This window comes from Sorghum bicolor, chromosome 9 (genome assembly GCF_000003195.3).
Source record: "Sorghum bicolor cultivar BTx623 chromosome 9, Sorghum_bicolor_NCBIv3, whole genome shotgun sequence".
NCBI lineage: Eukaryota > Viridiplantae > Streptophyta > Magnoliopsida > Poales > Poaceae > Sorghum > Sorghum bicolor.
Window position 1 is genome coordinate 384,571 of NC_012878.2, and position 27,832 is coordinate 412,402.

General features: G+C 42.1%; 5 protein-coding genes and 1 long non-coding RNA gene across 25 annotated transcripts; 4 read left to right on the forward strand and 2 right to left on the reverse strand.

Moving 5' to 3' along the window:
- Positions 1,138-3,929, reverse strand: LOC8066599 (tRNA (adenine(58)-N(1))-methyltransferase catalytic subunit TRMT61A). Its single transcript, XM_002440369.2, has 3 exons — positions 3,294-3,929; positions 1,972-2,216; positions 1,138-1,624 (listed from the first exon to the last, which is right to left on the reverse strand). Exons 1-3 carry the CDS (start codon positions 3,782-3,784, stop codon positions 1,392-1,394), a joined length of 969 nt encoding a protein of 322 aa, XP_002440414.1. The 5' UTR covers positions 3,785-3,929; the 3' UTR covers positions 1,138-1,391.
- Positions 4,308-5,695, forward strand: LOC8066600 (protein EMBRYO SAC DEVELOPMENT ARREST 3, chloroplastic). Of its 2 annotated transcripts, XM_002439061.2 has the most exons (4): positions 4,308-4,748; positions 4,908-4,988; positions 5,098-5,144; positions 5,292-5,695. In XM_002439061.2, the coding sequence occupies exons 1-4, from the start codon at positions 4,593-4,595 to the stop codon at positions 5,377-5,379; spliced, it is 372 nt and encodes a 123-aa protein (XP_002439106.1). In that variant the 5' UTR covers positions 4,308-4,592; the 3' UTR covers positions 5,380-5,695. The 2 variants fall into 2 exon arrangements, with proteins under 2 accessions (XP_002439106.1, XP_021303373.1); XM_021447698.1 differs by having other exon boundaries at positions 4,321-4,748; positions 4,908-5,144.
- LOC8067879 (transcription initiation factor IIA subunit 2) lies at positions 5,921-8,898 on the reverse strand. Its single transcript, XM_002440370.2, has 4 exons — positions 8,741-8,898; positions 8,450-8,588; positions 8,299-8,349; positions 5,921-6,406 (listed from the first exon to the last, which is right to left on the reverse strand). The coding sequence occupies exons 2-4, from the start codon at positions 8,576-8,578 to the stop codon at positions 6,266-6,268; spliced, it is 321 nt and encodes a 106-aa protein (XP_002440415.1). The 5' UTR covers positions 8,579-8,588; positions 8,741-8,898; the 3' UTR covers positions 5,921-6,265.
- On the forward strand, positions 10,789-16,459 carry LOC8066601 (putative disease resistance RPP13-like protein 2). Of its 6 annotated transcripts, none has more exons than XM_021447471.1 (6): positions 10,789-11,096; positions 11,560-11,720; positions 11,848-12,705; positions 14,239-15,970; positions 16,170-16,241; positions 16,318-16,459. In XM_021447471.1, exons 3-6 carry the CDS (start codon positions 11,945-11,947, stop codon positions 16,423-16,425), a joined length of 2,673 nt encoding a protein of 890 aa, XP_021303146.1. In that variant the 5' UTR covers positions 10,789-11,096; positions 11,560-11,720; positions 11,848-11,944; the 3' UTR covers positions 16,426-16,459. The 6 variants fall into 6 exon arrangements, with proteins under 6 accessions (XP_021303146.1, XP_002439107.2, XP_021303147.1 ...); XM_002439062.2 differs by having other exon boundaries at positions 11,924-12,705; XM_021447472.1 differs by having other exon boundaries at positions 11,560-11,713; positions 11,924-12,705.
- LOC8068638 (probable serine/threonine-protein kinase PBL7) lies at positions 16,963-21,174 on the forward strand. Of its 14 annotated transcripts, none has more exons than XR_002447540.1 (6): positions 16,963-17,205; positions 17,283-17,511; positions 17,602-17,752; positions 17,883-18,130; positions 18,215-18,681; positions 20,628-21,174. XR_002447540.1 is itself a non-coding variant. In XM_021447483.1 (6 exons), exons 4-6 carry the CDS (start codon positions 18,233-18,235, stop codon positions 21,023-21,025), a joined length of 753 nt encoding a protein of 250 aa, XP_021303158.1. In that variant the 5' UTR covers positions 17,661-17,752; positions 17,883-17,912; positions 18,038-18,130; positions 18,215-18,232; the 3' UTR covers positions 21,026-21,174. The 14 variants fall into 14 exon arrangements, 10 of the variants coding, with proteins under 10 accessions (XP_021303153.1, XP_021303152.1, XP_021303160.1 ...); XR_002447543.1 differs by lacking the exon at positions 20,628-21,174 and having other exon boundaries at positions 17,883-17,912; positions 18,038-18,130; positions 18,215-18,898; XM_021447483.1 differs by lacking the exons at positions 16,963-17,205; positions 17,283-17,511 and having other exon boundaries at positions 17,661-17,752; positions 17,883-17,912; positions 18,038-18,130; positions 18,215-18,380; positions 18,475-18,681.
- On the forward strand, positions 24,833-27,617 carry LOC110430062. The gene is made up of 4 exons (XR_002447260.1): positions 24,833-25,360; positions 25,532-25,612; positions 26,054-26,157; positions 27,003-27,617. It is a non-coding gene; the product is annotated as an uncharacterized LOC110430062 (long non-coding RNA).

Consider the following 27,832-nt stretch of genomic DNA (forward strand, 5'->3'; position numbering starts at 1 on the left):
GTCACCGGCAGAGGCCCCGAGGAAGAAGACGACCTGGGCAGCTGGGCATCGGGCAGCTGGGCATCGGGCGGCAGCGGTCGCCCTAGCTGTTTGTGGGCGTTGTCGCGCACGCGAGGGCGAGGTGAACGGGATAAGAAAAAGAAACTGATGTGAACACAAGAAAAGAATGCTCAATCGTCGTCGTCGTCACCGCCGCCAAGGAGAAAGAGAGGGGATTGAGGTGGTGATCTGATAGTCTAGACACCGAGCAACCCCATGATGATGAACTAGTAGGATGATTGTACCCTTTATCCAACAAATTAATGAACTGCCTTTTGAACTCACTATTTTAGATTCTCTAATCATAGACGACGGGCTCAACTTCATCACTCATTATTTTAGATTCTCTAATCATAGACGACGGGCTCAACTTCATCACATACCGGAATTTTGCGAGTCTGTGAGATAAGTCTGTCCGTCTCTAACATGGGTCACTAGAGACAGATAGGTGTAACCAACATGCTGTCAGCCATTAAAGATGTTTTTTTTTTTTGCTACACCCGTCTCTCATGTGGGTCATAAGAGGCTACATCCATATGTGACGACGAATTAAAAAAACAGAAAAAAAATCTCAATGCATAGCAGTAAAAAATGTTACACATGTAGGCCTTCGCTGGAGAAGATGGCATTACATATTAGAGAGTAGGTAGGGTATTAACCATAATTTGTAGCCTGAACATCAACGTTTCTCAAAGCTTTCTGAAGGTAATTTGGGCGTAGGTTACATACCATTGGTCTACTAGTATCTTGCATGCGCACATACTCCCCCATCCAAAAAAATAGATGTCATTCTCACTTCCTAAGAAATCAAAACACTTTTAACTTGGACCAAATATATAAAAAAAATTTTAATACTTGTAATACATAATTAGTATCATTGATATATTTTTTTAATATACTTTCACAATAAAATTTGGACATATAAATATTACACATAGTTTCTAAAAAACTAGTCAAAGTTAAGAAAATTTGATCTAGTGACTTTTATTCTGTGGCAGAGGAAGTAGGCCTGATCATGATAGGAAACGATGGGTGTCCGACATGATGCAAGGCACCGGCAAGAACAAGAAGAACGGCAACATCTTCGAGAGATGGAAATGAAGGAAAAGACGAAAAGAGTGATTCTCTGACTCGCAAATTTTCAGTGTTCTCAGAAAAGAGAAAAGATAAAGTTACAGGCGAGCACAGAGCTTGCGCAGATGAAACAACAGCATTCGACCATACCTGGATCTTCAGTAGGCGTATCAAAGCATACAGTCTACAACTGCGCTAAAAAATGGAGTGTAATTTCCTATCAACATCTGTCATCAGCTAATCCTTACACTCAGCTATTCTATGATTATGTTTGCCTATCACACGCAAAGCCTTGCAAAGGTTAAGTACCCAGTGTGCCCTTTAGCAGTGCTGCACGGCCTAACCAAAATGGAGGAACTCCTTTGTGTGCAGCCTGTGTTTTCACCTGGGCTTGTCAACATTCTTCTTTTCTGCGGAAGAGGCCCCACACATGCTTCCTCGGAGGTGACACTCTTCAGAGCAACATCTCGTACTTCATACGTGCGAAGAAGAATCTCAAAGGTTCTAATATCTGTGAAACACAGTTGATTTTCGTTAGCCCCTTGGGCAAGGCAATTTGAAAGCATGTGAAATGCCCTGGCCCGCAAGGTGTTGGAGTTCCATATAAAAGATCCTCGGTTTAGTACCAACATAAGTAAGACTCTGTAAGTTAAATGTATACAGTATGACTTAGGAGAACCTATTATGTAGTCCATTCAGGACACTTGAAAATAATATGAAATCACGTACTGTTGGACACAAATTTTATTTATTTATGCTCATGAAACGAGACTGCAGTTAGGCTGAAACATGTTTTATGGAAGTAAGAAACAGTATCAATTCTATCTAGATGAAGCAAAGTAAAAGAATGTACCATACCTGTGAAAGATGTTTTCATGGCTTCACAAGCACGCTGCACTTGCTCAATACAAGGCGAAAAGGAGCATAGAACACCGTCTTTCTTTAGCATCGACCCAACAGATGGTATTGCAAGCCAAGGCTGGGGCAAGTCCAGGAAGACAGCATCAGCAGCACCACAATGTTCCTCTGGGAATCCTTCCCCTTGTACATCCCTCACATTGACTGTGATGAGGCTGCTCAAGCCATTCTTCTCAAAGTCTTCCCTATTTACCAGAGGAATTTGAAACTATAATTGCACAAATAATAACTAAAAAGTAAAAATCCACGATATTCCTTGGAAAACCTGTTCTTTCTATAACAGAAGCTTTCTCACCTATATTTCTATAGAGCTAAAATAGGTATCTATCCATCGAAAGAAAGAGTGCGACCTGAAATTGCTACTGCATCCTCACTGGAATAAACTTTCGTACATGTATAAACCACACTTCACCATACCAATATCCTTAAAATGCTTCTAACAAAATGGCACCCCTGTATCCTGTGCTTTGCGTCTCCTATCTCATTTTGAACACAGCTGCGAAATGCTGGATCACTAACTCCTACACGTGCTGCAAAGGCACAGGGTACAAAGTCTTGTTTACCATAACCACATGCTATGATATTTTTTTTACATAAAATCTTCCAAGTTCTACATGTCCATGTACCATAGAAGCATTTAGTGGACGGCGGCATGCATCTTTGATGTGATAAATAACTAATTTACAGGGATTTCAATATTGAAGCATGGATTTTGCTGTTGTAGCTTTCCAGGTACAAAATCCTATATTGAGGCACATGGAAGTCTACCACGTTTATTCCATGGAATTTTGTCACACACCAAACCCAGCCTCTTTTTTTTTTTTAACTCCTTTGATGTAAGGTAATATATGAATGTGCAGGTTCAATGCGTTATCATTTAGTTCTGAATTTGTCATCAAAACTGACAACACGTAGGACCCTGGTTCTTCAAGATCATCTTGTGGAGTCAAGGAGCAAAACCAGCAAGCACAGATTTTTTTTCACGAAATTTATTCTCCTAGTTAGAGCAAATTTTATTTCGCTTATGCTATATGAGTGAGTAAGGTATTATTGTATTCCAGGAAAATTAATTCACATGCTTAATATCCGACAATCATACATTATATGCTGAGATGGCACAAGGGTTGCGAAAATCTCATGTATCCTAATTAGAGGCTATATAAGATGTTTCACACAAATCAAAAGCCTTGACTGAGCACAAAAGAAGAAGAAGAAAGAAAACAGTGCGATTATATAATTCTATATATGTAATCCATCCTTACCTAGCTGAGGCGGCCCTCTGCTGGTGGAAATCGAAGGTATGGACTTGGCCATGCGGCGCGACGGCGCGTGCCAGCGAAGTGGTGAGCGACCCGCTGCCCGTACCCGACTCGAGCACAAGGCAACCAGGCACAAGCTCGAGGTAGGCGACGACGAGGCTGATGTCGGCGATGTAAAGGATCTGTGTCCGGTGGCTGAGCACGAGAGTCCAGAGCTCCGGGGTGGGCGCGAGGAGGTGCACGAACCCACCGCCGCCCGCCTTGGCCTTGGCCTTGCCTCCTCCGCCGCAAGAACCGAATACCTTGGATCCGAAGGGGCGGCCGATCCAGTCGTCGTGGCGGAAGACGCCGAAGCGGTTCTGGAGCACCCCGCCGGCGCGCACCGCGACGGCTCGCATCGCGTCGTGGCGCTCGTACACCACCACCGTGTCGCCCTCCGTGATAAGACGCTGCGAGGTGGGCTTGGACGAGGGGTCGAGGGGGACCATCGTCATGGTTGTGGAAGGATCACGGCGAACCGGGCGGGCTGGGAGCACCGGAGGAGGAGGAGGAGGGAGGAGCGACAGGCTTGGTGGCGGCGCCGACGCGGACGCTAGGGTTTTGGGCCCTTTTTGTTTTGGGCCCCCTTGGGCCTTTTGGCGCCTTGTGGTGTTCCTTTCCTTTCCAGAGAGGGAAGGCCGGAAGGGAGAGGCCTAGGCCTTGTTTAGTTCCAATATTTTTTTTTGGAAAAACAATACTATAACAATTTCATTTTTATTTGACAAATAATATCTAATCATGGAGTAACTAGGTTTAAGAGATTCGTCTCACGATTTACAGTAGTTTTTTTCATCTATATTTAATGCTCCATGTATGTGCCGCAAGATTCGATGTGACGGAGAATCTCAAAAAATTTTGAGTTTTTGCGGTGATCTAAACAAGACCCTATCCTATCCTCGTCCTATTTATTGGTGGCCTTACAAACTCCCAGTTCTAGTTACAGCAGAGGGACCAGATATACTTATGCTATATAATAAAATAAATAAAATGATGAATACAGACACACACAGACAAGAGATAGGAAACCAAGTAAGTATTTTCGAACGCAAATTTGATTCTGTGGCTACAAATTAAAAGTTCCCCACCACCACCAGCGGCTTTCTTCCTTGCTTGCATTTGGGTTTTCTTCCATCAGATACAGTAGTGCTGCCTGCCCTGCATTGCTGAAGGAGAAGGTTGCACCATCTTTCGATTCGCAGACGGCAGGCAGGCCAAAGAGGACGGAGCTACTCTACTCGATCGTCCACGTCGAGGTTAGTTGTCATGGAGCTTGCCATGGCCACTGGCAGCAGCAGCAGCAGCTTGGTCACCGGCTTGAGGTGGAGGACAGGTTCTGCAGCATTCAGTAGCGCCGGGGATCGCCGCCGCAGCTGGACGACGACGGCATCCGGCCGTGGAGGTGGACCCCGCAGGCTGACGGTATGTGTGTAATGTATGCCTCACACTCACACATCAATAGCTAGCTAGCTACTTGTTCTTCTTCTTCTTCCAATCCAACCAATTCAGTTATTATACATACGTACATGATACCTGTCTGAAATTAATCTCTCTTTGTTCTTTCTTTCTTTCTTTCTGCAGGTGTCTGCAGCAGCAGCCGCCGCCGCCGCCGCCTGCAAGACATGTAAGGGAAAGGGCGCAGTAGAATGCCCAGGGTGCAAGGTATATATGATAGACTGTCAGATGGATGAATATATCATTTGTTGTTTTTGCAACACACAGCTACAGATATTTACATACATACAAACTGAAATGAAACTGATTCATGCAGGGCACCGGCAAGAACAAGAAGAACGGCAACATTTTCGAGAGATGGAAGTAGGTTTTTTTTTTTTAAAAAAAAAAAATATACCATCATGTTACATTACATTAGCTATTTAATTACCTACCTACTAGGGGCCATTTATATAAGTACCAGAATTGAAATTAGTTATGTATTCCATCTCCATCTCCATCTCGATGCAGGTGCTTTGACTGCCAGGGGTTCGGGCTCATGAGCTGCCCTACCTGTGGCAAAGGAGGTCTCACACCCGAGCAGCGAGGGGAGAGATAGAATGAATCAACCATACAATACAACTACAAAAAAATGCATACTAGCGGGCAGGCAGGCAGCATTAAGATTTGCATATACTCCATATGTGATGAATACATACATGGACACCTGATGTGTACAAACTGCTTGCAATATGCCTTTAGTGCAGGGTTTGCCGCTGTACCTCCAGAAACACCACCACTATTTTCCTCATATACTGCTGTCTGTGTATGCGCGTGGCCTACTGGCCTTCGCTTTGGATTGCTGAATGTTATGTTATGGTTGTTTGCTAAGACAGTCAGACAGAAATCAAACACCGAATGTTACGTTTGGATTAGTTAGTATTGATCTGGAAAATCAGACATCAGTATAGCAAGGGAGGGCAGCACGACAATTTCATTTTGTATGATTCTCTAATGCATGAATGGATGCCATTATAGGAAAACAAACATACCAAGAGACAAATCCAACAATCTTATGCTGTTGTTGTCAACCAACACAGCATGACCAACTGGATAAGCTTCGGAGATATTGTTCAATGTGACATGCAGGATAAGAGTCATCAGAGACGGCTTGGACATCTACCACCACTCTTCCTTTAGTCATTTCGTCAATTACAGTGCCGTGTATTAGTATCAGCAACACATCAAGAACGAGCGAGTCCAAGATTGTTACACAGGTGCTACTAAGTAAAGTTTACAGCTGCTTGCTGTCATACCATGCCATACTCTGGCTGGTATAGCAGCAGCAGATTGTATACAAGATACACATACAGTACGAAAAAGGCAATGCAAATGCCGTTGTTCAGTTCAGTTCAGGCAGTGGCTAGGTGTGTAGCGGAAGAGAACTACTGACGCCCAGACAGACCACACCGCACTAAGAGCTTCCTTCCTTGAGGTGCGCAAGTCTATTGTCCCAGCAATTTGGAATCACAGGCCACAATCTTCACCTTGCCCACCTGCTCTGTGGTCTCCTCGTTCTTGAAACTTGCATCTGTCAAGATGAAGGTCCACACATTGTCACAGAACCTGTAGGTGTGCAGATGGCCCTGAAAACACAAGAGACCGGGCATCAGTAGCTTAGAAAAGCTAAAAGTGAAATACAAATGTAATGACACACATGCCAATGAGAACAAGTCCCAGGTCTCAATCAGAGCTGCATTTAGTTGCAAATTGCCAGTATTACAGGCTGGGGAGTGATGGACCATCAAAATAATTATATCCTCTCATGCACTACTCATCACAATACTTACTGGAGACGTGCATGGTTTCTCAAGTTCCATTGGCAGATTTTTTTTTTAAAAAAAAAAAAAGAAAAGAAATGCATTGATGCCATTTCCAATTACATTTTTTTTCCACAACAGGAAAACCTGAATTTATTACTTACTCATCTAAAACCAGAACAGAGAAACACTAATGCAAGGCTTAACCTGTACAGTGACCAAAACAACAGCAACCAAAGTACTTAGGCACAAACCCCCAAACAGCAGCGCAGTTCCACTTCCACCAACTATCAATGCAAAGCAAAAAGATGAAACTGACACATTACATTTCCTTCCTGGACAGACATCAAAGCACTAATGATATATGATATAGATACAAATCCTTCCAAAACTGCATTTGTAGTGTGGAGTTATTACTTATTAGGCAAAAAGGTTTCACATCCATCAGATGTTTATACTTTATAGGCATCAAGATAAAGGGGCGTGGCTGATGTATAGATTTTACAAGTAGTGATGAAAATGCCTACTGCAAGCAGGAAAAGTTAGCAATCAAAGTTCAAACATGCCAAGACTGAGGTTTGGTCAAGCAGCAATCAAGAAGAGAAAATTGCCAGGATTGTTGCAGAAGCCATATGCTGGTCATTTTGGAAATGCATAAAGGTACTATTGACCTACTTTTCCACCTATGAGATCTTCTAAAACTTTGGGGTCTGGAAATCCTAAAAATATGAGGGGCAGGGACAGATTCAGGGAGGGGACAGCAGCTGAAATATGAATGATTCACATGGTTGGGCACCAGCAACATGTGATCTGGAAGGGCAGCCAAATTGCTGTGACCTGTGATGTCTCCAGATCAGGTGTGCAGCTGCACACCATCTAGCATGTTTGATCCATGTTCTCCATTAAGAAAATGTTACACATAGGAGCATCCTTTTGTTATCCATACTCCAGATAAGCCCAGGTGCCAACCTCAATAGTTTTGCATAAGATACAACTACAATTGGAGACAAGAAAACGGGGTTCCAATTCTCATTACTCTTGCCACACAAAGGGTCAGCTATCTAACAATGACAATAGACAGCATTTGACCCTACTGTCAGCGTAAAGTTTCATTTCAGAAGATTATTTGACTAAAGAAAGTGTTGACATGGATCATCCCAGAGTCCACTTTACTAGTTTGTCTATTAAGCAGGCCAAGCAGGGGGAATAAAGCATTTGAAGGCTAGACCCTATTCACAAGGCACTTTATTTCCTTGTTTTCTAAATCATGGTTTCCATTCAATCCCATGATATTTACGGCTACTCATGCCACGTGTCACAGGCTCACAGCACAAATCGGACTAGCTCTCAAGTTGAAAATATCAATCATGCCTTGAAAGGATATAACTACATAAGCAGACAAAATACTACTTGATACTAACTGCAAAACAATCCTGAAGCATACAAATGTGCCACGAAATCCAGTTCACGGCTACAGTAAACAGAATCAAGGTCAGTCACATGCTAACCTAAAATAGCAAGTGTGAATCCTTGCACCGGTCTGGACTTGATCAGATGGCGCGAAAGCGCCAAGAGCTTTTTGCAAGGAGTTACTAAGTCTATAGCTCAAAATTATTCCCTCTGAATCCAAAGGAAGGAACATGTGAAGTTGTGTACAGTGGGACAACCACTTGATAAACCACTAGTGCACGGAAGAGGGAAAAAAAATCATATCATACCTTGATGTTAACCTTGCTCTTAACTTGGTTCTCCAGAGCATCCGTCATGGACTAGACGAACAGCACAGAAGGGCAAATATCAATGACTAGATTTGGCCGTTGGGAAACCACACACACCGAGATAAAAAAATTAGACGAGGAGCATTTCCACCTTGTCGAACTGGACGAGGACCTGGATTGCGAGCTCCGGGCTGAGGGTGCCGCTGGAGACCATCTCGTCCAGCGTCTCGGTGAGGCACATGCCGATGGTGGACCTCCGGTACAGCTCGAAGGTGGCCATGGCCGCCCGCCTGCGGGGAGCGCACGTACGCACGCGGCGATTAGATCAGATCCGAATACAGATGGCTTGCGCTAGGGTTTGGGTGCTCGGTCTCGCGCAAGCAGGAAGGGAAGGGGAGGGGAGAGGAGGGGACGGGGAAGGAGGGAGAAGGCTTGGGCATACCTCCTGGTGGACGCTCGTTGCCGGCGGAGAGGCCGACGGAGACCGGGGCAGCAGGCGTTGGGAGTCGGCGGCTCTCGTGGAGTCGAGTCGGCGCCGCGGGATAGAAAGGGGGGCACGGGAGCAGGCGAGAAGAGGGGAAGAAAAGTCCGAGGGGAAGAAAGGGGTGAGGTGTTTATAGACCACCGGATGACCGAGGTATGGTGCTATTTTTTTTCTTTCTCTCAAAACAAAAGTTTTATAGTGTTTTCTTTTTCTCTAAACCAAACATAATCTACGATTTACTAGAGGAGTAGTCACTAGTTGAGCTAAAAAAACTTAAATTAACTAAATTTGGTATAGAACTAATTATTATAGTTAAAGACTTAAGCGCTATTTGACCAGGCTCTTTTGGACTTAGGCTCTGTGTTAAGTCATAAATTATGATTTTTTCTGGTTAGGCCAGTCTCAATGCATAGTTTTATGGCACAGTTACCAAGACTATAAACTAGGTAACCGAACCATATGAGTTTTATGGGGATGAAACTCTTCTCTCATCTGATGAAACTCCTTCATTTAATGACTCTTCCAAGTCAGCAATTGTGCTTATGTGGCACCCTATTTAATGTGCATGACACTCTCATGAAACATGTATTGAGACTAGCCTTATACATTTACTTTGGTAGAAGGAAAAAATGGCTCCTGTGAACAATGTTACTATAAGGCTAGTCTCAATGTATGTTTCATGAGAGTGTCATGCACATTAAACATGGTGCCACATAAGCAAAATTGCTGACTTAGCAGAGTCATTAAATGAAGAAGTTTCATCAGATGAGAGAAGAGTTTTATCCCCATGAAATTCATGTGGCTCGGTTACCTAGTTTATAGTCTTGTTAACTATACCATGAAACTATGTATTAAGACTGACCTATATGAGACGTATGAAGAGCCTAAACCACAAGTAACCAATGGTTACCAAACACTCCCTTAGATAAAAAAAAAGTTCATCTATTAACCCTACTATTTAAATGTGGTTATGACTAACTTTAGTTATTTTTTTGGCTAGCAAAATATTATTTCTCGTAACTAATCAGGTGCCGGAATGCCCCCAAGATCTATGATGATATGTGGGCCTAATATTAATTATGTTATGGTATTTATTTATAAACCAAGTGTTGGTTGAAATAGTTTTTCATCCACTTAATTAAGGGAAACAAAATTGTATCCAGAGACAAATATAACCTCCACTCCCGATCTCGGGGGGGGGGGAATTCATGCTCTAATGGCCCTTTTGGAATATCGGGTTTTTCTATTTAATAATGCTCCTATATATTCTAGAGGCTCTAAAACCATGTGTTAACATGTGTCATGACATTGCGAATAAAAGATTTTTACACTTAGCATGAAAAATGATGGACTCGAACCGTAATTACACATGTTTGTTGACTGTTGTAGCTCCTTACAACTGGTGAGATACTAGATTGTGACTATGAGTTGTGGCCTCCATCTCCATGGGTAAGCAATTAGCAAACACCATACACAACTTTAACCTTATGTGCCCTCACCCATATGCTACCTATGAGATGACAAGGTTTGTGATGCGGGAGACTAGGAGCACACAAGAGACTTGGGTCCGAATGAGTTTATTTGGTAACACTAGTGCACCCTAAAAAAGTGTCATTCCGTTGGATCGTGCACGTGTGTGTTGGGCGGGTGCATACGCAGCATTTATGTGACCTCTAAACACTTTCGCTGGACATCCAAGAGGTGCTTTTAAACACTGTACTAGTCTGTTTAAAGTATTATAAAAGCATCCAAACACAAGAAATATGTGGCCCTCAATAGCCTCTAAAAGAGGTAACCAAATCAGATTCTATACGGACTACATTTAAATAGTAATAACACTTTAAAATAACAAACTTGACTGCATATCACACAAGAACAAAGATGCCTTTTAAAAAAAATCAAATATGTCTTTTTTCTGAACATTAATTTCCACAAATTGTAAAAATGAACATCAGTGGCAAAATTGAAAATAAAAATCCAAACATATAGCAGATAGAGAACAAAGCATAAACGCCGGCTCCCGCTCCGGCACTGTTGTGCTACTACGGCGCCGGCTCTGCTCTGCTCTGCTCTGAGGCTCCACCGGAGCCTGCACAGTAGTACGCACAGGACAGCACAGTAGCGAGGGCAGGAGAGACGCTCGGCAAACCCTTTGTGATGACCAGGAAAGGGCACCGAATTATATTTTTCAGTCTTCCACTCGTGACCCACCAAAGCATAAACGGAGACTGGGCGACGACTTGTGATGAACAAGGTCGTCTTCCTCACAAATATCTACGCCCTCCATCTACTCTCTGTCAGCTACCCTCCCCAGGTCAGTGCGACTTCTTGATAGTTAATCTTCACTCTTCTTCTTATGTTTTAGTATTTACATTTATTTATTTATCGGGATAAATTTTGTGTTCATTTCGGGGACTCGTTGCTGGGCGGCGCTTACTAGCTAGTCAACGTGCTGCAGCTCTCGAAATTGTTTATCTATCTGTCATTTTTTCCAAGCAATTATTGCTGCTCCAAATTGAAGATATTTGATTCCAAGGCATATCGATCTGCTTGGGTCCAAATTAGTAACTTGTGTCTAATTAACTGTCTATAGATCAACTTGTTTCTGCTGCTCGTCGATCTGGATCTAGGGCTGCCTACTAATGCGCCATGTTCCAGATCCAGGGCTGGGAGATTGGCCTTTGAGCAGTGATAATAGTATAAGGCATAAGACCAGAGATGACTGTTATTTTCGCCCACTGCAAAGCAGTATTTTCAACCTAGCTAATTTCCTGCAGGTAATTAGATTAATCCCTTATTCGGATGATGGTATATATGCTCAGGATCCAGCCGCTTGAGAGAGCTACTTCGCTTTTGAGATTAGTTAACAACAAGGCGGATATTATGCACGCTTGATCGAGCAGTTGCCATCAACTGCAAGAAGGAACCGTGGTATGAGGTACGAGACATGTCAAAAAGGAGCATCCATTACTGCAATGATATGATTATACAAACTTACATATAGTTACAAATATACACACTTTGCTTTACTTATGTTAACTAACATAGACAAATCTGCATGCCAGGACATTGATTCTAGTAGCAGTTATATAAAGATATGAATCGCCTTAATGTTTGCTGACCCCAAATTACCTATCTCAGCAAACTGCATGAGCTGCCAATATGGAAGGTAAAGGAATCAACCGCCAATCTGCTGTGGATCTCATGGCAGGGGCCATTGGATGCCTACTCCCCAAGCTGGGCGAGTTCCTCAAGCAGGAGCACAATCTGGAAACTAGTATAAAGCAGGACATAGAGTCTCTTGATACACAGCTGAGGACAATAATGGACACTGCCCTGCCATGGGTGCAGCAGGACGATAAGCATTGTGCCTACCAACTGAGAGGGCTGTCATATGACATAGAAGATATCATGGACAACTTGCTGCTACTCGTCGGCAAGGCCTCAGCCTCAAAGCCTATCACAAACCAGGACAGCTTCAAGGAGACGTTGGAAGACATCAAGATCCAGGTGAAAAATCTGGCTGCCTCACATGCTGGCAATTTTGTGGCTACGATAAGTACTGTTGATCCATGCCTTGATGACATGTACTACAAAGGATCAAGACGACTTGTTGGCACCCACAAGTTAAGAGATACACTCATATCTAGCATGTCTTCATCGTCTCAGCGACTGAAGAAAATTTCTATCTGGGGTGCTGGAGGGATGGGCAAGACCACTCTTGCAAAAGCAGTCTATGAAAATATGAAAGGCGACTTCCATTGCAGCACTTTTGTTTCTATTGGCCGACTACCTGATATGAAGAAAGCCTTGAGGGACATTCTCATAGATATTGGCAAGGAAAGGTATATGGTTCTTAACATGACCAAGCTGGATAAAAGGCAGCTCATTGATGAGCTCCGACATTTCCTGAGAAACAAGAGGTATGGATAGCCACTCAATACCTTTAGCACCCAATTTTTATAATAATTGTTCATTAAAAACGTACACATTATTCAAAATCTTTTAGTCCGCATGTATAGGCGCACATAGTTAGTCCTATGTTGTCCCATCGGTTTATGTAGACATTCTATTTTTGTCATGAGTCATTTTTTTCTAACATTTGGGGGGGGGGCTTTCACTTTACTTGGCTTTTTGTTTGGTTCCTTACTGTGGTTTGTGGACCACAGCAATGCAACTTCTAGAAAAAAAGAGAAAGTTCTACTACTGCTGTTATTGTTATCAACAACTGCATTTAACTATTTCTACTTCCGTTCTCATATAGATGCTATTTTAGTAATTTGGTTTTGTTCTAAAATAGATATGGTTCTTAGAGTTTAAGGTGGTGTATTTAGTCATGTGGCCATATTACAAACTGTTCGAAAGAGGATTTATAAATAAAGCTACTCCCATTAGGAAATATCAAGCGCATTAAATAAGTGCACATATGTTTTTTAGCTCATATGTCACAAAATTACATAGGAACAGTTTCTTTGGCATGGTATCTTATGTTTTTACACACAAACTAATATCCTAAGGCCAGTCTCAATGCATGTTTCATGAGAGTGTCATGCACATTAAATAGGGTGCCACATAAGCAAAATTGCTGACTTGGCAGGGTCATTAAATGAAAGAGTTTCATTAGATGACAGAGGAGTTTCATCCCCATGAAACTCATGTGGCTCAATTACCTAGTTTATAGTCTTGGTAACTGTGCCATGAAACTATGCATTGAGACTGGCCTAAGTCAACTCATGGACACAACATCACAACAATTAACAGTTTAAAGAGCTCCTAACAAACAACATCAACACGATAACTACGCATTGAAGGTGTTGTCACTAGCTAGTGTTCAAGAAAAAAAAATCTTGGAGGTGCCACATAAGCAAATATGATGACATGGCATTAGTGCTTTTCTTCTTTCCTTGGTTGCTGCTTCAATGTGTAGTCGGTCTCTGTTTTGTATTTTTTAAGGCCTCATTTGTGGTGCCTTGCAGTCATTTCTTAGTCAGCCCAGTGTTGGCCTTTCTAGACTCACTCCTTTTTTCTTTTTCCTCAACTAATAAAACTCATGGAAAAACTCTTGCCGCCTTTTAAAAGAAAGAAGAGAAATGGTAGGCAACCCCAAGGAGAAGAGAGCATCTGGATCTAGGGGTTGACCACCATCATCTTTGTAACTTGGTTACATTAGACATGTTTCCTATTGTGCTCATAGAGCATAAAGAAGGATATATAGCACCACAACTCGATGTAGGCTGTTACCTGCTCAGTTCCTAGGCCAACATAAATTCCACTCCAGTGTGTACCCCTTAAACCATGGTAGACCATATGCTACAAAATATTATTATCAATTAACTAATTTTTGACCAGTGCAGTTTTGAATTGCATGTGAGACTGTTATCATGATTCATGCATATGTTTGACCATAGAAGTCTAGATGGTTTTACTAACTTGTGGTTGTTTTGTCATGTGAATAGATTCTTAATTGTTATCGATGATATATGGGACATGCCTTCATGTGAAGTAATTAAATGTGCTTTGGTGGATAGTGGTTGTGGAAGTAGAATAATCACAACTTCTTGTAGAATCGACGTCGCAGAAACAAGTGGTGAAGTTTTCGAGCTAATGCCACTTTCCATTGATGACTCCAAGGAACTATTCTATGCCACATTATTTAGTAGTAAAAGCACAATTACTTTTGATCCACTAGATGAGCAGTTCACTGAATATATTCTTCACAAATGTGGTGGTGTACCATTGGCTATAATTACAATAGCTAGTTTGTTGGCCCGTAAACCACAAGACGAATGGACTAGGGTGTACAACTCTATTGGATTTGGGCATGAAGATTATATAGCTGTCGAGAACACAAGAAAGATAATCCAATGTAGTTACTATGACCTACCAAGCCATCTAAAGACCTGCATATTGTATTTAAGCATATTTCCCGAATACTATGTAATTGAGAAAGACGCATTGGTGTGGAGATGGGTAGCTGAGGGCTTTGTGCATGAAGAACAAGGGAAATCCTTATTTAAGGTCGGAGAGAGGTACTTGTATGAGCTTATTAGTAGAAGCATGATCGAGCTAGTAGAAAATGAGGGCACCAACATACGTGCTTGCCGTGTTCACGATATGGTGCTTGATTTGATCCGTCCTGTAGGAAAACAAGAAGACTTTATTACTATATTGGATGGGTATGATCATGATCAACGTCAATCTTATCAAAGCAATGCTCGTATAATAGCCATCCAAAATAGAGTCCTGGAGAAGCATGATCTGATGACTAGAATGCACAAACCAAAAGTGAGGTCATTTAACGGCTATGCGTGCCGTATTAGCAGTATGACGTTACTACGACTGGGTTTTCAGAATTTGCGTGTCCTTTCTTTAGAAGGTTGTGAGATAACTGCAGACGGTTCTGATGGTCTGAAGAATCTTGCGGGGTTACTTCACTTGAGATACCTTGGACTTCATGGGAGGAATATTTGGAATCTGCCAATGGAAATTGGTGATTTAAGATATTTACAGACACTAGTCTTGACGGATACCTACATAACGGCACTGCCACACAGTGTTACCCTGCTAAGACAACTGAAGTGCTTGTGGTGTTTTGGGTTAATACTAGAATTGCCAGAAGGGATGGGAAACCTAACATCATTGGAAGAGCTGCGGTTGGGGACACTTGACAGTAATTCCCTAAACTTTGCCAAAGAGCTGAGCAAGATGAAAGATCTACGGGTGCTCAGTATTATTAACACAGACACTTTCTATGGCAAGTGGATGGAATCCTTAACAGAGTCTCTAAGTAAATTGCAAAAAATGGAAGAACTAGAGCTTTTTTGTGATGGACCGAGCAGCGACAAGCCCTGCTGCAGCCATGTCATTGCTCCTGGAGCATTCCCCAAACTGCAGTACCTCAGAACGAAAACCTGGCTGATGTTTCATCCAGGTGCTGTGCCTTGCCTTAAATCTGTTGAGCTCCACATCCATGTGCACGCCCTCAAGGATGCCAACTTTGACTTCCACGACTTCTCTAAATTGAGTTACCTCCGTTTGCTTGAGAAAGCCCATGTTCAAATCAACTGCTGGGGAGGCAAGATGGAGGATGTAGAGGAGGCGGAGGTAGCACTGAAGCAAGTACTCCACAGCCATCCGAACCGTTCCACACTTATTCTTGAAAGATTTGGTCGGTGTGCAGATAACAAGGTACTAGTATTATTTTTCGTTTTTTTTTCAAGCTACTACTGTCCCTCTCGCGTCACAAAAGTTTCGTGTTTAGAACAAGATTTGATCAACCTTAAAAATTGTAAACATTAATAATTGTTATATAGTGTAGTTTGGAAATGTGTAAGTCATATGCATGGACTTGTATTCAAAATACTTACAGAATCTCTTATATTTGAAGGAGTTCAAGAAGATATCCCAAAAGAAAATATGGGTCAAAGATAAATATCGAAAACCATGCAAAGTCAAATGTGTAAGTATTTTTGACTAGAGGTAATAGTATTCTGTCCTTCTCATTCACATGCAAGATAAGTGGTCATTCCTTGCAGATGGGCTTCCTTGACCTTGGGTACAGTGACAAGTTACACCATTCTCGAGTGGGACCAGAAGTCATTACATTAGAATCATTAATTATAATGACAGGATTTCTCCAATAAGCGAAAGCTTGGTAGCGGGACGTTTGGAACAGTATACAAGGCAAACATTTTTTCCCAATAAGCAAACCATTTTAACTATTATTGGAATTGCTGGACAGATTGAAAATATAGTTGCATTTTCTATTCTAGTAGCTTAATAGTGAAATGGATATTCTATAATACAACTCTTATGCATATGAAAAAAATTAAATGTGGTTTCATTTATATTTGTCACTAGACTAGAGTAACTGTGCAGGGCAGGTAGAGTGCAGACACAGCTCCAATCATCAATAATATTACTTGTCATCAAGCAGATTAGGGACTTCCCTCGATTATTCTACATTATACTAATAGATTACATGGAAGTCATATGTATCTACATAACACATGACAAGCAGAAGTAATTAAAGGGATATGAGAAGGTATTAATAAAGGGCATGATGGCTAGAAAAAACATGTTTGCAGTGAGAAAATTAATTTTTCTAATTCAATAGAGCCATCAATTCCAAATGTTAATGGGGGATGTTCATTAGGGTGTGCACAAAAATGGCAACACAATTGCTGTGAAAAAGCTTCATTCAATGCCACAACGACTTGAATTTGAAGAGGAAGAATTCAGGAAGGAGTTTGAGAACCTTAGGAGACTCAACCATCCTAATATTGTAGAGCTACTTGGCTACTGCTATGAAACAAGGCATGAATTTGTCGAGTATGAAGGGAAGTTTGTTGTTGCTGATGAAATCTACAGAGCTCTCTGCTTTGAGTTTATGCACAATGGAAGTCTACAAGAACACCTTGACGGTAAGATGAAGGTCCTATATCTTGGCATTGTTGCTTAGTATTATATTTACTCTATCTCCCTCTATTTGCTTCTATAGATGAATTCCATGGACTGGACTGGCAGACGCGCTACAAAATTATTAAGGGGACTTGCGAGGGTCTGAAATATCTTCATGAGGGTCTGGAAAGTCCTATGTACCATTTAGATCTAAAACCTGAAAATATATTACTCAACATGGATATGGCGCCAAAACTTGCAGATTTTGGTTTATCAAAGCTTGTCTACGATGACCAGACTCGAGCCACGTTGCGCCCTTTAGGAACAATGTAACTTAATGCATCTCTGAACTCAATTTTCAGAATCAACTAATTGTTGGTTTTAACACTATTACATCTACCATTTATGGTGTCATGCAGTGGATACTGTCCTCCTGAATTCATTGAACAGAATTATGTTTCCAACAAGTTTGACATATTCAGCTTGGGTATTGTGATGATAAAGATAATTGCTGGCTCCGAAGGCTACCGCAAGACAGCTGAAATGCCTTCCCAAGAATTTATCTATCATGTAAGTCGAGTTCCTTATATCAAGGTCTCTGGATATATATTATATACATACAAACCTAAAGTAATATTTTGTAATGTCTAACTCATTTTGATACTAAGTGATACACTTTTTTTTTGGATCAATATTGTAGGTACAAGAAAATTGGAGAAAAAGGGTACAGGTAATACCGGGTTGTACGTTACAAAAACATGAATGCCACCAAATGAAGAGATGCATTGAAATAGCTTTAGAGTGTGTCAGTGCTGACCGAAAGCAAAGGCCTAACATTGGGGATATCACAAGCAGGCTGAATGAAACAGAAAATAATACTGAGAATTGGCCAGGACTTTTGCCTCTGAAAAGGAGAGCTTACACATTGTTGTGACATCTCTACACAAGGTAAGAAAATGCCAACACAAATGTTGCCGTTTTCTTTTCAGCCGGGACATTTGATGAATCTTGTTTGGCCGAAGCATTGTTCAGAAATTCCATGGAGGCTAAATGAAGAAAACCAAGTGTGCATGGAAGAAGTCCATTCTTGTTAGAACAAACAATCACAGCTTCTTCATACTTGTTGATAGCCAAAATTGTCAAAATGCACAATGGACTCCACCGTTATGTTTCTCTCGTCGAGACGATCGAAAAGCATGTATGGATTGTCTCGTTTGTTGTTCCTCTCATCATGTATGGACTCCCAAAAGTCCCAACTATGGATTCCCTTAACTTTTCCTGTAGCCAAACAGGCGCTGCCGCTTTGCATGCTCTTTCAGAATTCCATTCGTCAAGCAACAGAACAAACAACTATGGGACGAGCAGAACGTGTTCCGCCGGCTTCGTGGCTCTGCGCCATGCGCGGCACCGCTGCTGTAGATCGAGGGCCAAGTTCCTGCTCAACGTCGGGTCCAAGAGGGAGCTCAGGGAGGCCATCAAGCTCCCCCGCGTGGACGCAGGTGGAATAATTTTTCTCTTAAAGTTTTTAACAATTTTCATGAGCACGAATGATTTTGACAAGTTTGATCTTGAACATCAAACAATTTTGCCAAGAAGCTTTAACATTTCCCATTTCGCCCTGTACCTGAGAACATTTTTCTTATAACCCTAAACACTTGTTACCCGCACTAAAAATAATTTTCCATATATCAATAGAAAGACTACGTTATGCCTCCACAAAAAAAAAGTTGTCTACGATTTTTTTGTCCACAAGTTATTCCACAAGTTGGCGTGGCCATCTTGCTTTTTCAGCTTTCCCAGCCCTCTCTCTCTCTCTCTCTCTCTCTCTCTCTCTAAGAAAAAACAGATTACTTCACGCGGAAGGAAGCCGGGGTTCACACGCTGTCATCAAAAGGTAAAAAGCATAAAAAGCGGAGACAGCGACTTGTGATCACTGATCAGGGTCGTCTTCTTCTCATAGACAATTTTTCCAAAAAAAAAACGCGTGTGACTCGCATCCTCAATTTTCGATGTATATCTTGCAGTAGATACTGTCCTCCTAAACATATTACACATAACTATGTCAATAACTAGTTTGACATATTCAGCCTGAGCGTTCTAATGGTAGAGATAGTCTGAGCTTAGAAGAGTGGAACTTCAAAGAGGGACTGAAGACCCATCTCTTGGGTCTGCTTGAGCAACAAAGATTGTACTGCAAACAGAGAGGGACTATTAAATGGGTAAAATTTGGAGATGCTGGAACAAAATTCTTCCATACCAATGCAACCATCAAGCATGGGAGGAATTTAATCAGTAATCTCATTAATAATGATGATACAGTTCTCAGTGATCACAAGGAAAAAGAGAAAATTCTTTGGGAAGATTTTAAAATAAGGCTGCGTACCTTTGAGTTTGAAGGTTTCTTTGTAGTTCCTGAATTCTTCATCCTAAACAGTGTGAATTTAAGCATGCTTGAAGGGCCCTTTTCACAGGAGAAAATTGATAATGTCATCAAGAACTTACCCACAAGTCCCCTGACCCTGATGGGTTCAATAATGAGTTCTTAAAGAGGTGTTGTGCAAGAATCAAGCATGACTTCTATGATCTTTGCAATGCCTTCTTTGACAACTCAGTATGCTTGAGAAGCATCAACTCCTCATATATCACCCTCATCCCCAAGATTGATGATGCCAAAAGAGTAGCTGATTTCAGAATTCAGACCCATATCTCTGCTTAACTCCTCTGTAAAGTTGATCACTAAAGTCCTTGCCAACAGAGTGCAACCAATTATCAGCAGGCTTATCCACAAAAACCAATATGGCTTCATTAGGAGCAGAACTATTCAAGACTGTCTGACTTGGTCGTTTGGGTACTTACGTCTCTGCCATCATTCAAAAAAACAGATTGTCATAATAAAACTGGATTTTGAAAAAGCTTTCGATAAGATTGAATATCAGGCCATGCTTAGCATCATGCAAGCTAAGGGGTTTGGTCAGAGATGGCTAAGATGGATCTGAATGGAGTGCCTGGAAAGGCCTTTCACTATAAAAGGGGTGTTAGACAAGGAGATCCTTTTATCTCCTTTGCTTTTTGTCCTAGCAGCAGACTTCTTGCAATCAATGATCAACAAGGCTAAGGATTTGGGACAGCTTAATCTTCCAATCCCAACTTTGAATACCAGGTCTCAAAGTGAATTTCAGCAAATCAATGATGGTCCCAATTGACGTCCCAAACGACAAGCTTGACGTTTTGGCAGCAACCTTTGGTTGTTCTAAGGGTAGTCTTCCCTTCACTTACTTAGGTCTACCCCTAAGCATTGACAGGCCAAATGCCCATGACTTCCTCTTGTTAATAAATGTGAAAGAAGGTTATCTGGTGTTTCTACTTTCCTGAATCAGGCAGGAAGACTAAAGCTAACCAACGCAGTTTTTACTGCCCTACCAACACCGTTTGTTTCCTGAATCAGGCAGGAGAGACCAAACGAGCGCATGGAGGCGACCGTATTCCAGTTCATGGCGGCAGCTGCCGTCGTCTCCGCTGCTGGAGGATGCGGGCGACGTGGTGCACGTGTCTGCAGATGCGGTGATTTGTGGTGGCGAAGCTAGAGGGCAGGGCTCGATCGGCAAGGTGCACGCGTTCGCCCACGCCCACCAAGAAACAGCAACGGTGGTAGCCATGAAGGAAGCAGGAGGAGGGGACGCAGAGAAAGGGAGGAGAAGGTGGAGGGAGGAAGAATTACACCCTGGTGTGCTACCACTAGCTGCCTGTCACTCGTGGTCATCTTCAACTAAGTGGCCCATCCTCGATGCCATGCTCAGCCTCTTCTCAATGCTTGCCTCGGTTTCCCTATTGGATGGACTGTAAAAAGGACACCATTTTTGCATCGATGCTTCAATTTCACATGGACCCTGGCAGCGGAGCCGCGAGGGAGAGGGAAAGAGGTTTTCTGAACCCAAGATCCCATTTGTACCCAAAAATATTAGAGAAATAGAAACAAGAGAGTTGTTAGTTTCCGTCTGTTTCATTCCTAGTTGGGTATAAGTTAGAAAATGCCTCAAATGAGTTTGTCACATTAAGCAGCCACTAGTAGAGAACCAACTCACTACCTAGTGTCCAAGGTACGAGGAAAATCCCATGGCCCCTTATATATGCATGGTTCATAGCTAGGCTACACAGGTGCATGAAAACGAAGAATTTTTCAGGTGCTAATAAAGCTGTGAGATATGATGACAGCAGAGGTGTGAGATTCGTGGTAGTTTGGGGCTTAGGGGAGCTAGGGAGGTTGTCACTGCCTGGCAGTTTAGGAGGGATCGAGCGAGGGCTTCACAAGTAGCTAGGTAGGTGGCCCGAAGGTAGAGCGGCAAAGTGTCAGAAGCATTGTCGGTCATGGCAACGTCGGACAAGCAATGGTTGGGCGAGAGGGAGTAGACTGATGGAGCCAGTTTTAGCGAGCATGGAACAATCGAGAACGAAGCAGCTGCTCCGGAGCCATTGGATTTTGCTTCATTAGAGATGTGAATCATTACCTTATTAATTAAATGCAAAAATTTTGGCACCCTACTAGTGATAATCGTACTATCAATTGTCAGTTCGTCTATCCCTGGTTTACCAAAAAACCAAAAAAATTTCAAGATTTAAAAACTAATTGCACAATTTATCTATAAATCACGAGACAAATCTTTTAAGTCTAGTTACTCTATAATTAGACAATGTTTGTCAAATTAAAACGAAAATGCTACATTGTCAAAATCCAAAAACTTTTTGGATATAAACAAGGCCTAACTGGCAATAATGCTATATCATTGTTGGGACTTGGATAAGCCGACAGTGAAAGGGTCTTCACTGCCGGTTAAATAGGATCTCTAATCATTGTCCAAATATAATCCTAGGCTTACGATCCGACAGTGAAGCGCATAATCACTGCTAGCTCCATCGTACATGGTACTCATGGTCTGACAGCGATTACCTATTCTATAGTAGTGTCTAGTCGTTTTTGTGACATAAGCGTGATATTACTATTAGGACAGCTCCAGTGTTGGCTGAACCGTGAAGTCCAGCACAAACGAATTAATCTAACAAGGTTCGATGGCTCCAGTATCTACATCAGTTTATGGGTCCCATCTACAGGGCCATCATGGGGAAATCCGAGGCCTTGTACAAAACTAAAAAAATGAGGCCTAAAAACTTGAGAAAAATAGGACTAAAATAAGATGCACGATATAATATATTACATTGCAATAAGATATATCAAGAATGGTAGTTGCATAATATTTACTTGAATAACATCATTCCTTTAGTGTTCTATGAATCAAAATTTTCAATGATATACTCATAATCAATCTTTTCCAACATTTCGCTCTAAAGTGCTATTATAGCCAAATTATTAAGTCTTTCTATATGTCTTCAATAGCTTCAGTTTCAACATTATTTTAGATCAAATATATCAGGCCGAAAAGAATCACTAGCATTCGGAGAAGGATTCAAGTCATAACTATTATTTGCCATATGAGTATTTGTATTTGTGTTGTCAGGAAGAGCTTCCTCAACTTCAACATTATTTTCCGAGGATTTATAGGATCATTGTCAACATTATTGTCAATTGCTTGCCCCTAGACAAGTGGTGTCGGATTATCAGATGACACGTGTGTAGGTTTTTTAATAAACCTATCCATAGCTCTTTTTTTAGATTAGATTAAATCCTCTATTCTTTGTTTTTCTTACACTTTTTCGAACCTGATTCAAATTTTCTAGAGACATGGCTTCAATATTTGAACACTATTGCAGTTGGCATCTATATGAAAAGACCAAAAGAATAAAATTTAGAGATCGACTCACTACTCCCTATAGTTTGCTGTGATTGAATTGAAAAAAATTATGAATGATTAATATTACCTTTAGGGCCCTAGCACCTCACCTAACCTAGGTCTAGGTGCCACGCTGCGGAACCTTGGACGCATGCTCCTTGGATGTCATGGAGAAAATATCTTCGGTCGCCACCCCTGTCGGCCACCTATAAATAGACCACCCGAGCTGCCCCAATTGCCTCGCCCCTTCCCTAAGTAAAAGCTCCTAGCTACTCCCATATTTTTATATCTCTAGATTTAGATTTAGGATATATATGACTAGATAAAATATACGTAGATGAAGTATATGACCATATTTGACTATGTAAGGTGATATGTATGTTAAGTATGCATGCATATATACACTATGTGGTTATACTTATTATATATACTACCGTAGTGATATTTTAGTAATATATTAAAAAAAATATGAATTCATTTAAAGTTTTTTGCACAATAAGATCTAGAGTATCTTAATATGACTATATAAACATACTTAAATCAAGAAACAAATATGAACACATACACAATATGGTCTATTGAAGATAGAAGTATACGTGTAGAAAGAAATTTTCCTATATATGTATAGGTCCATTCATGTCGTCTCACCAGCAATGATCTTGGTGGCGAGATGCTGCTCCACTTCACCTACCCAATCTGCTACTGCATCAGGTGAAGTTATGTGTAGTAAGTATCGCTACTACTTTGTCAGCTGGCTGTAGGTGTAAGTGTCGCTGCTGACAAAGGTGTGTTGTGCTACTCATGCTGGTATTTTCTTCTGTATTGTATGGGTGCATTTGGGAAGATGCAATTCAGTAGACAATAGTTCATATACCAATTGACAAGTATACGAAGGAGAACGAGAACTCAATCCTGCAAGCTGCAGCTAGTACCCATAGACAGACTAATCTCGCCAGTTGACCAAAACAACAACTACTTAACATCAGAACCTGCCAAGCTATTTATCCGGTCTAGGTATCTAGCTGCTCACTTTGCCAAGACATTGAACCTGTCTATTTCTTGTGCTTTGTTGATGGTAATGTCAGGGTCATCTCAGGGCTTAACATTTTGGCATTTCTCAAGCTAGATATACACTTGTATAGTGTTTTTAATCCTTATCCTTTGATTTATGTTGGTTTCTCTGAGTTCATGAAAGCAAAGTTAAGAGAGATTTATACAGAGTCAAAAGAAAGACACATGTTTGACGGACTAAAGGAGCTAATGATTACAAATAATTCCATAATTTATCTGCTAATTTTTACTAGATGATCCTGACCCCTGACCCATCCATCTCCTCCGCCGAGCCATCGGAACCCAGTCTAGCGAGATCCACTCCTTCCCCATCCGCTTCTCCCCATCTACGCCTAGACCCGCCACCACCTTCTCCTGATCTATCCTTTGGTAGGTCATTCTTTGTGGGGTATAAACCCCTATACCCTTATGGCTAGACTTGGGCCACGAGATTTGACCCATTACAAGATAGCTTGAGGCTTCATCCAATTACTTGGAGTTTCACGCAAGGAAACGAGACTTGGAGATTAATTAGGATTCTAGTCGGTTAGAATACACCACTCCAGATGAGTTTTGTCCCGTCGGCTGGGAGCACTCCCTGCGGCTGCGCGTTCTCCGTCAGAAACACAGAAGCATTCCTGACGTTGCCGCTGGACCGTGCTGAAAAGTCTTTCTCGTCAGTGCCTGCCGTCAGGGGCAGATTTTCGGGCCTTCCCCGCACACAATCCAGAGCTTCACGCCCTCGTGAATGCTTTTGGCGCGCCAAAACGAAGCCTCCCGCGCTGCTGGCCGAGACGCGCGTCCAACTCCAGCGAATTATTTCGTGGCTGACCCATCTCTATCCTCAAAAAATCTTCCATCCCTATCCAGTTTCTGACCCTGCCTCCACCTCCCCCTCTCTCTCCCCTACCTCCAGAGCTCGCTTCCGTCGCCCAGGCACCCGTGAGCTTGAGGCCGGCCGCCGCGCGCCCCCAGCCACAACAACTGGCAGCTGTGGCACGCCGCCCGCTGCGACTCCGCCCGCCGCCCACCGCGACTCCGCCCGCTAGCTGCCGGCCGCGACTCCGGCTGCAACATGGCCGGGGCATGACGCGACGCTGCTGCAAGACACCACCGCCGCCCACCGCGGCTCCCCCAGCCACCACCTCTGCCAACCACTAGAACACCGCAGGCTGCGGGTGCCTACACGTAGCCACCACCAACCCCTCCCATCGCCCCGAGGCACGAGCCCACCACGGTGTCGTCCGAATCGACTTCGATGCTGCCGGCCATCCCTCAACAACAGCCAACAGCGCTGCCGCACACCGACCTGAAGGGCAGCAGCAGCCCCCTCCACATCCGTAAGGTGCTCCATCTTTTCTTTTTTGATTACAATTTAGATTTTTCCCCATCTTCAGATCCATGAATTATGCATATCTTGTATTTTCTTCTTCCTCTTGTTGATTAATGCGCTCATCTAATTTTATTTTGCCTGCTATGGCATTTGAATGTGGTGGGGGCTTCTTTGTTACTGCAGCACCTGACGAGCCAGAGCAGCAATAGCTTCTGAACCAATAACTCTAGCAGAACAATTTGACTCTCACTGACGGACAGCAAGGTCAGAACACACGATATATATTCTTGATCTGTGCTAGATTAGCTATGGTGAATTAACTGCTTTCCCTGCACCAACATTGCAATATTAAAGTTTGGTTGTAGTAAGGACCTAAAGATTTTGCTTCCAGTTCTTTCAAAGCTTGCATCTAGATGTGCTTTTGATTGATGTCCAGTGACTATTTTTGCTCCTCTAAATATACAGATTAAGTCACTTGTCAATGAATTTTGCTGCTCTATTTTGCACAAATTTATACATAACACAAGTCTCTAATGACTAATTTTTGCTATAGATGCTCTATTTTGCATTCTGATTCACTGATTATGGTGTGCTAGCTATATAGGAAATCTGATATTATGACTTTTAGTGTTCTACTATTAGCTGTATATGAATTTTTATTTTGTTTTACTGAAGCAATTTGTGATATGTCTAAATTTCTAATAGGTTTCTCACTGTGATCTGGTTGGCTGTTGCTGCTTCACTTGGTTCTCTGGTTTGTGAAGCGACCTTGAAGTCTTGGACAACTACTGTGACTCAGCTAGCTGCTGGTTAGTTCTCATCTTCTTATACAAGCTATCAGATAAGATATGGTAGATTGTGAGTGGATGTATAGTGGTTGGAAGCGTGGTAGGCTATCAAATGGGTTGATAAAACAAAAGAGTTTTTGGATCATGCCTTCTCAGTCCCTGAATTAGTTGAGTCTGATACAATTAGGTGCCCTTGTTCCATGTGCCGGAATTATTTCAAGCATAAAAGGCCTAGGATAGAGCTACATTTGTGCCATGATGGGTTCAAGGAAAATTACCAAACTTGGACAGCACATGGGGAGAGGCAGGGAAATCATAACCTTGAGATTGGTTCTGGGGTAGAATGTGAGGGATTTGGTGAGACAGATCGGATGGATGCTATGCTAGTTGACTTAGCTGGTGAGAACCCACCATTAGTTGATGAAACACCAACTGGTTTTGCAGAAGCCTTCTATAGAATGGTTGTTAGTGCAGATGAGCAAGTACATGAGCAAACCTTGCACTCTAGGCTCTCTGCTGTCGCTCGTCTATTGGCCATTAAATCACAGTGCATTATCTATCTACAGTTCAAGGTTCATAGACATTGATTATGTATTTTCACATACATCTCATTATTAACAAAGTACAAATAGAGATACCACCGGACGTGCTTCAGGAAGAAGAAAATGATATGGTAAGATTAACATCTTAATCAATTTTCACTCTATCCACCTGAACTGCAAGCAGACAATATGCTAAAATCCTATACTAAAAATAGTTTATACACAAAATAGCAGCTGCCTATGTACCAATATTTGTGTCCAGTGAATGAAATTGTGCAGCTGCTTGCCTTCTGGAATGGTCATATTAATTTGTTTTGGTTGTAGGGAGGGACTATAGGTGGATCATCTCGTGCCTCAGCCAACATGGACAGGGACAACAGCGATGGCCATTAAGTTGTGCGGTGCCAGGAAGTATTTTGTGAAGCCAAAGTCTTTTGTTTATCTACTATGGCTAATAGCAACGACCAGCAAGTTCGAAGGCCGTGCATGTGTCATGCTGGGTATTTTGGTTGTGCGTGGGCTGCTGCATATTTAGATTGTGAAGCAACATATGCAGATTCCATCGCGCTTCAAGACATGTGTGCTAGTTGTGGAGTACCAGATTGTTTATTCCCTGCAGGCATGCTTATGTAGAAGTGGGTGCATACTGCTATCAAACTACAGCTTGCTACTTATAGACTTCCTGGGTCAAGGAAGGTCGATTTTTTGGCTATCTTGTGCAGAAGTGGTTGTGTACTGCCATGAGATAGCAGCTAGCTAGCTGAAGTTGTGTTGGGAGATAGATAGCACCTAGTCGTGAGGTAGCACAAAACTTGTGCTGCCGGTTAGGTATCTAACTAGAAGGCACTAATTATTATATAATTTTGTATGAATGAACAACTTGAATGATGTTCTAAGATTATATAATATTTATTACTTTAGTGTGGATGAATGGCTATATCAGTCCCTGTAATATTGTGTATAATCGTTAATTACTTGCTATGAACAGCGGTTAAATAATCAGTGATTTTGGGTGTGTAATTGACTGGAAATATTTCCCGGACGGAGGTAAACCGTCAGGAATCTACAACCATGACGGCAAACAAGCTGACGGGAAAGCCTATTTCCAGGCCTGACGGTTGAGCAGACGACGGGAAAAGTTGAAACTATCCCTG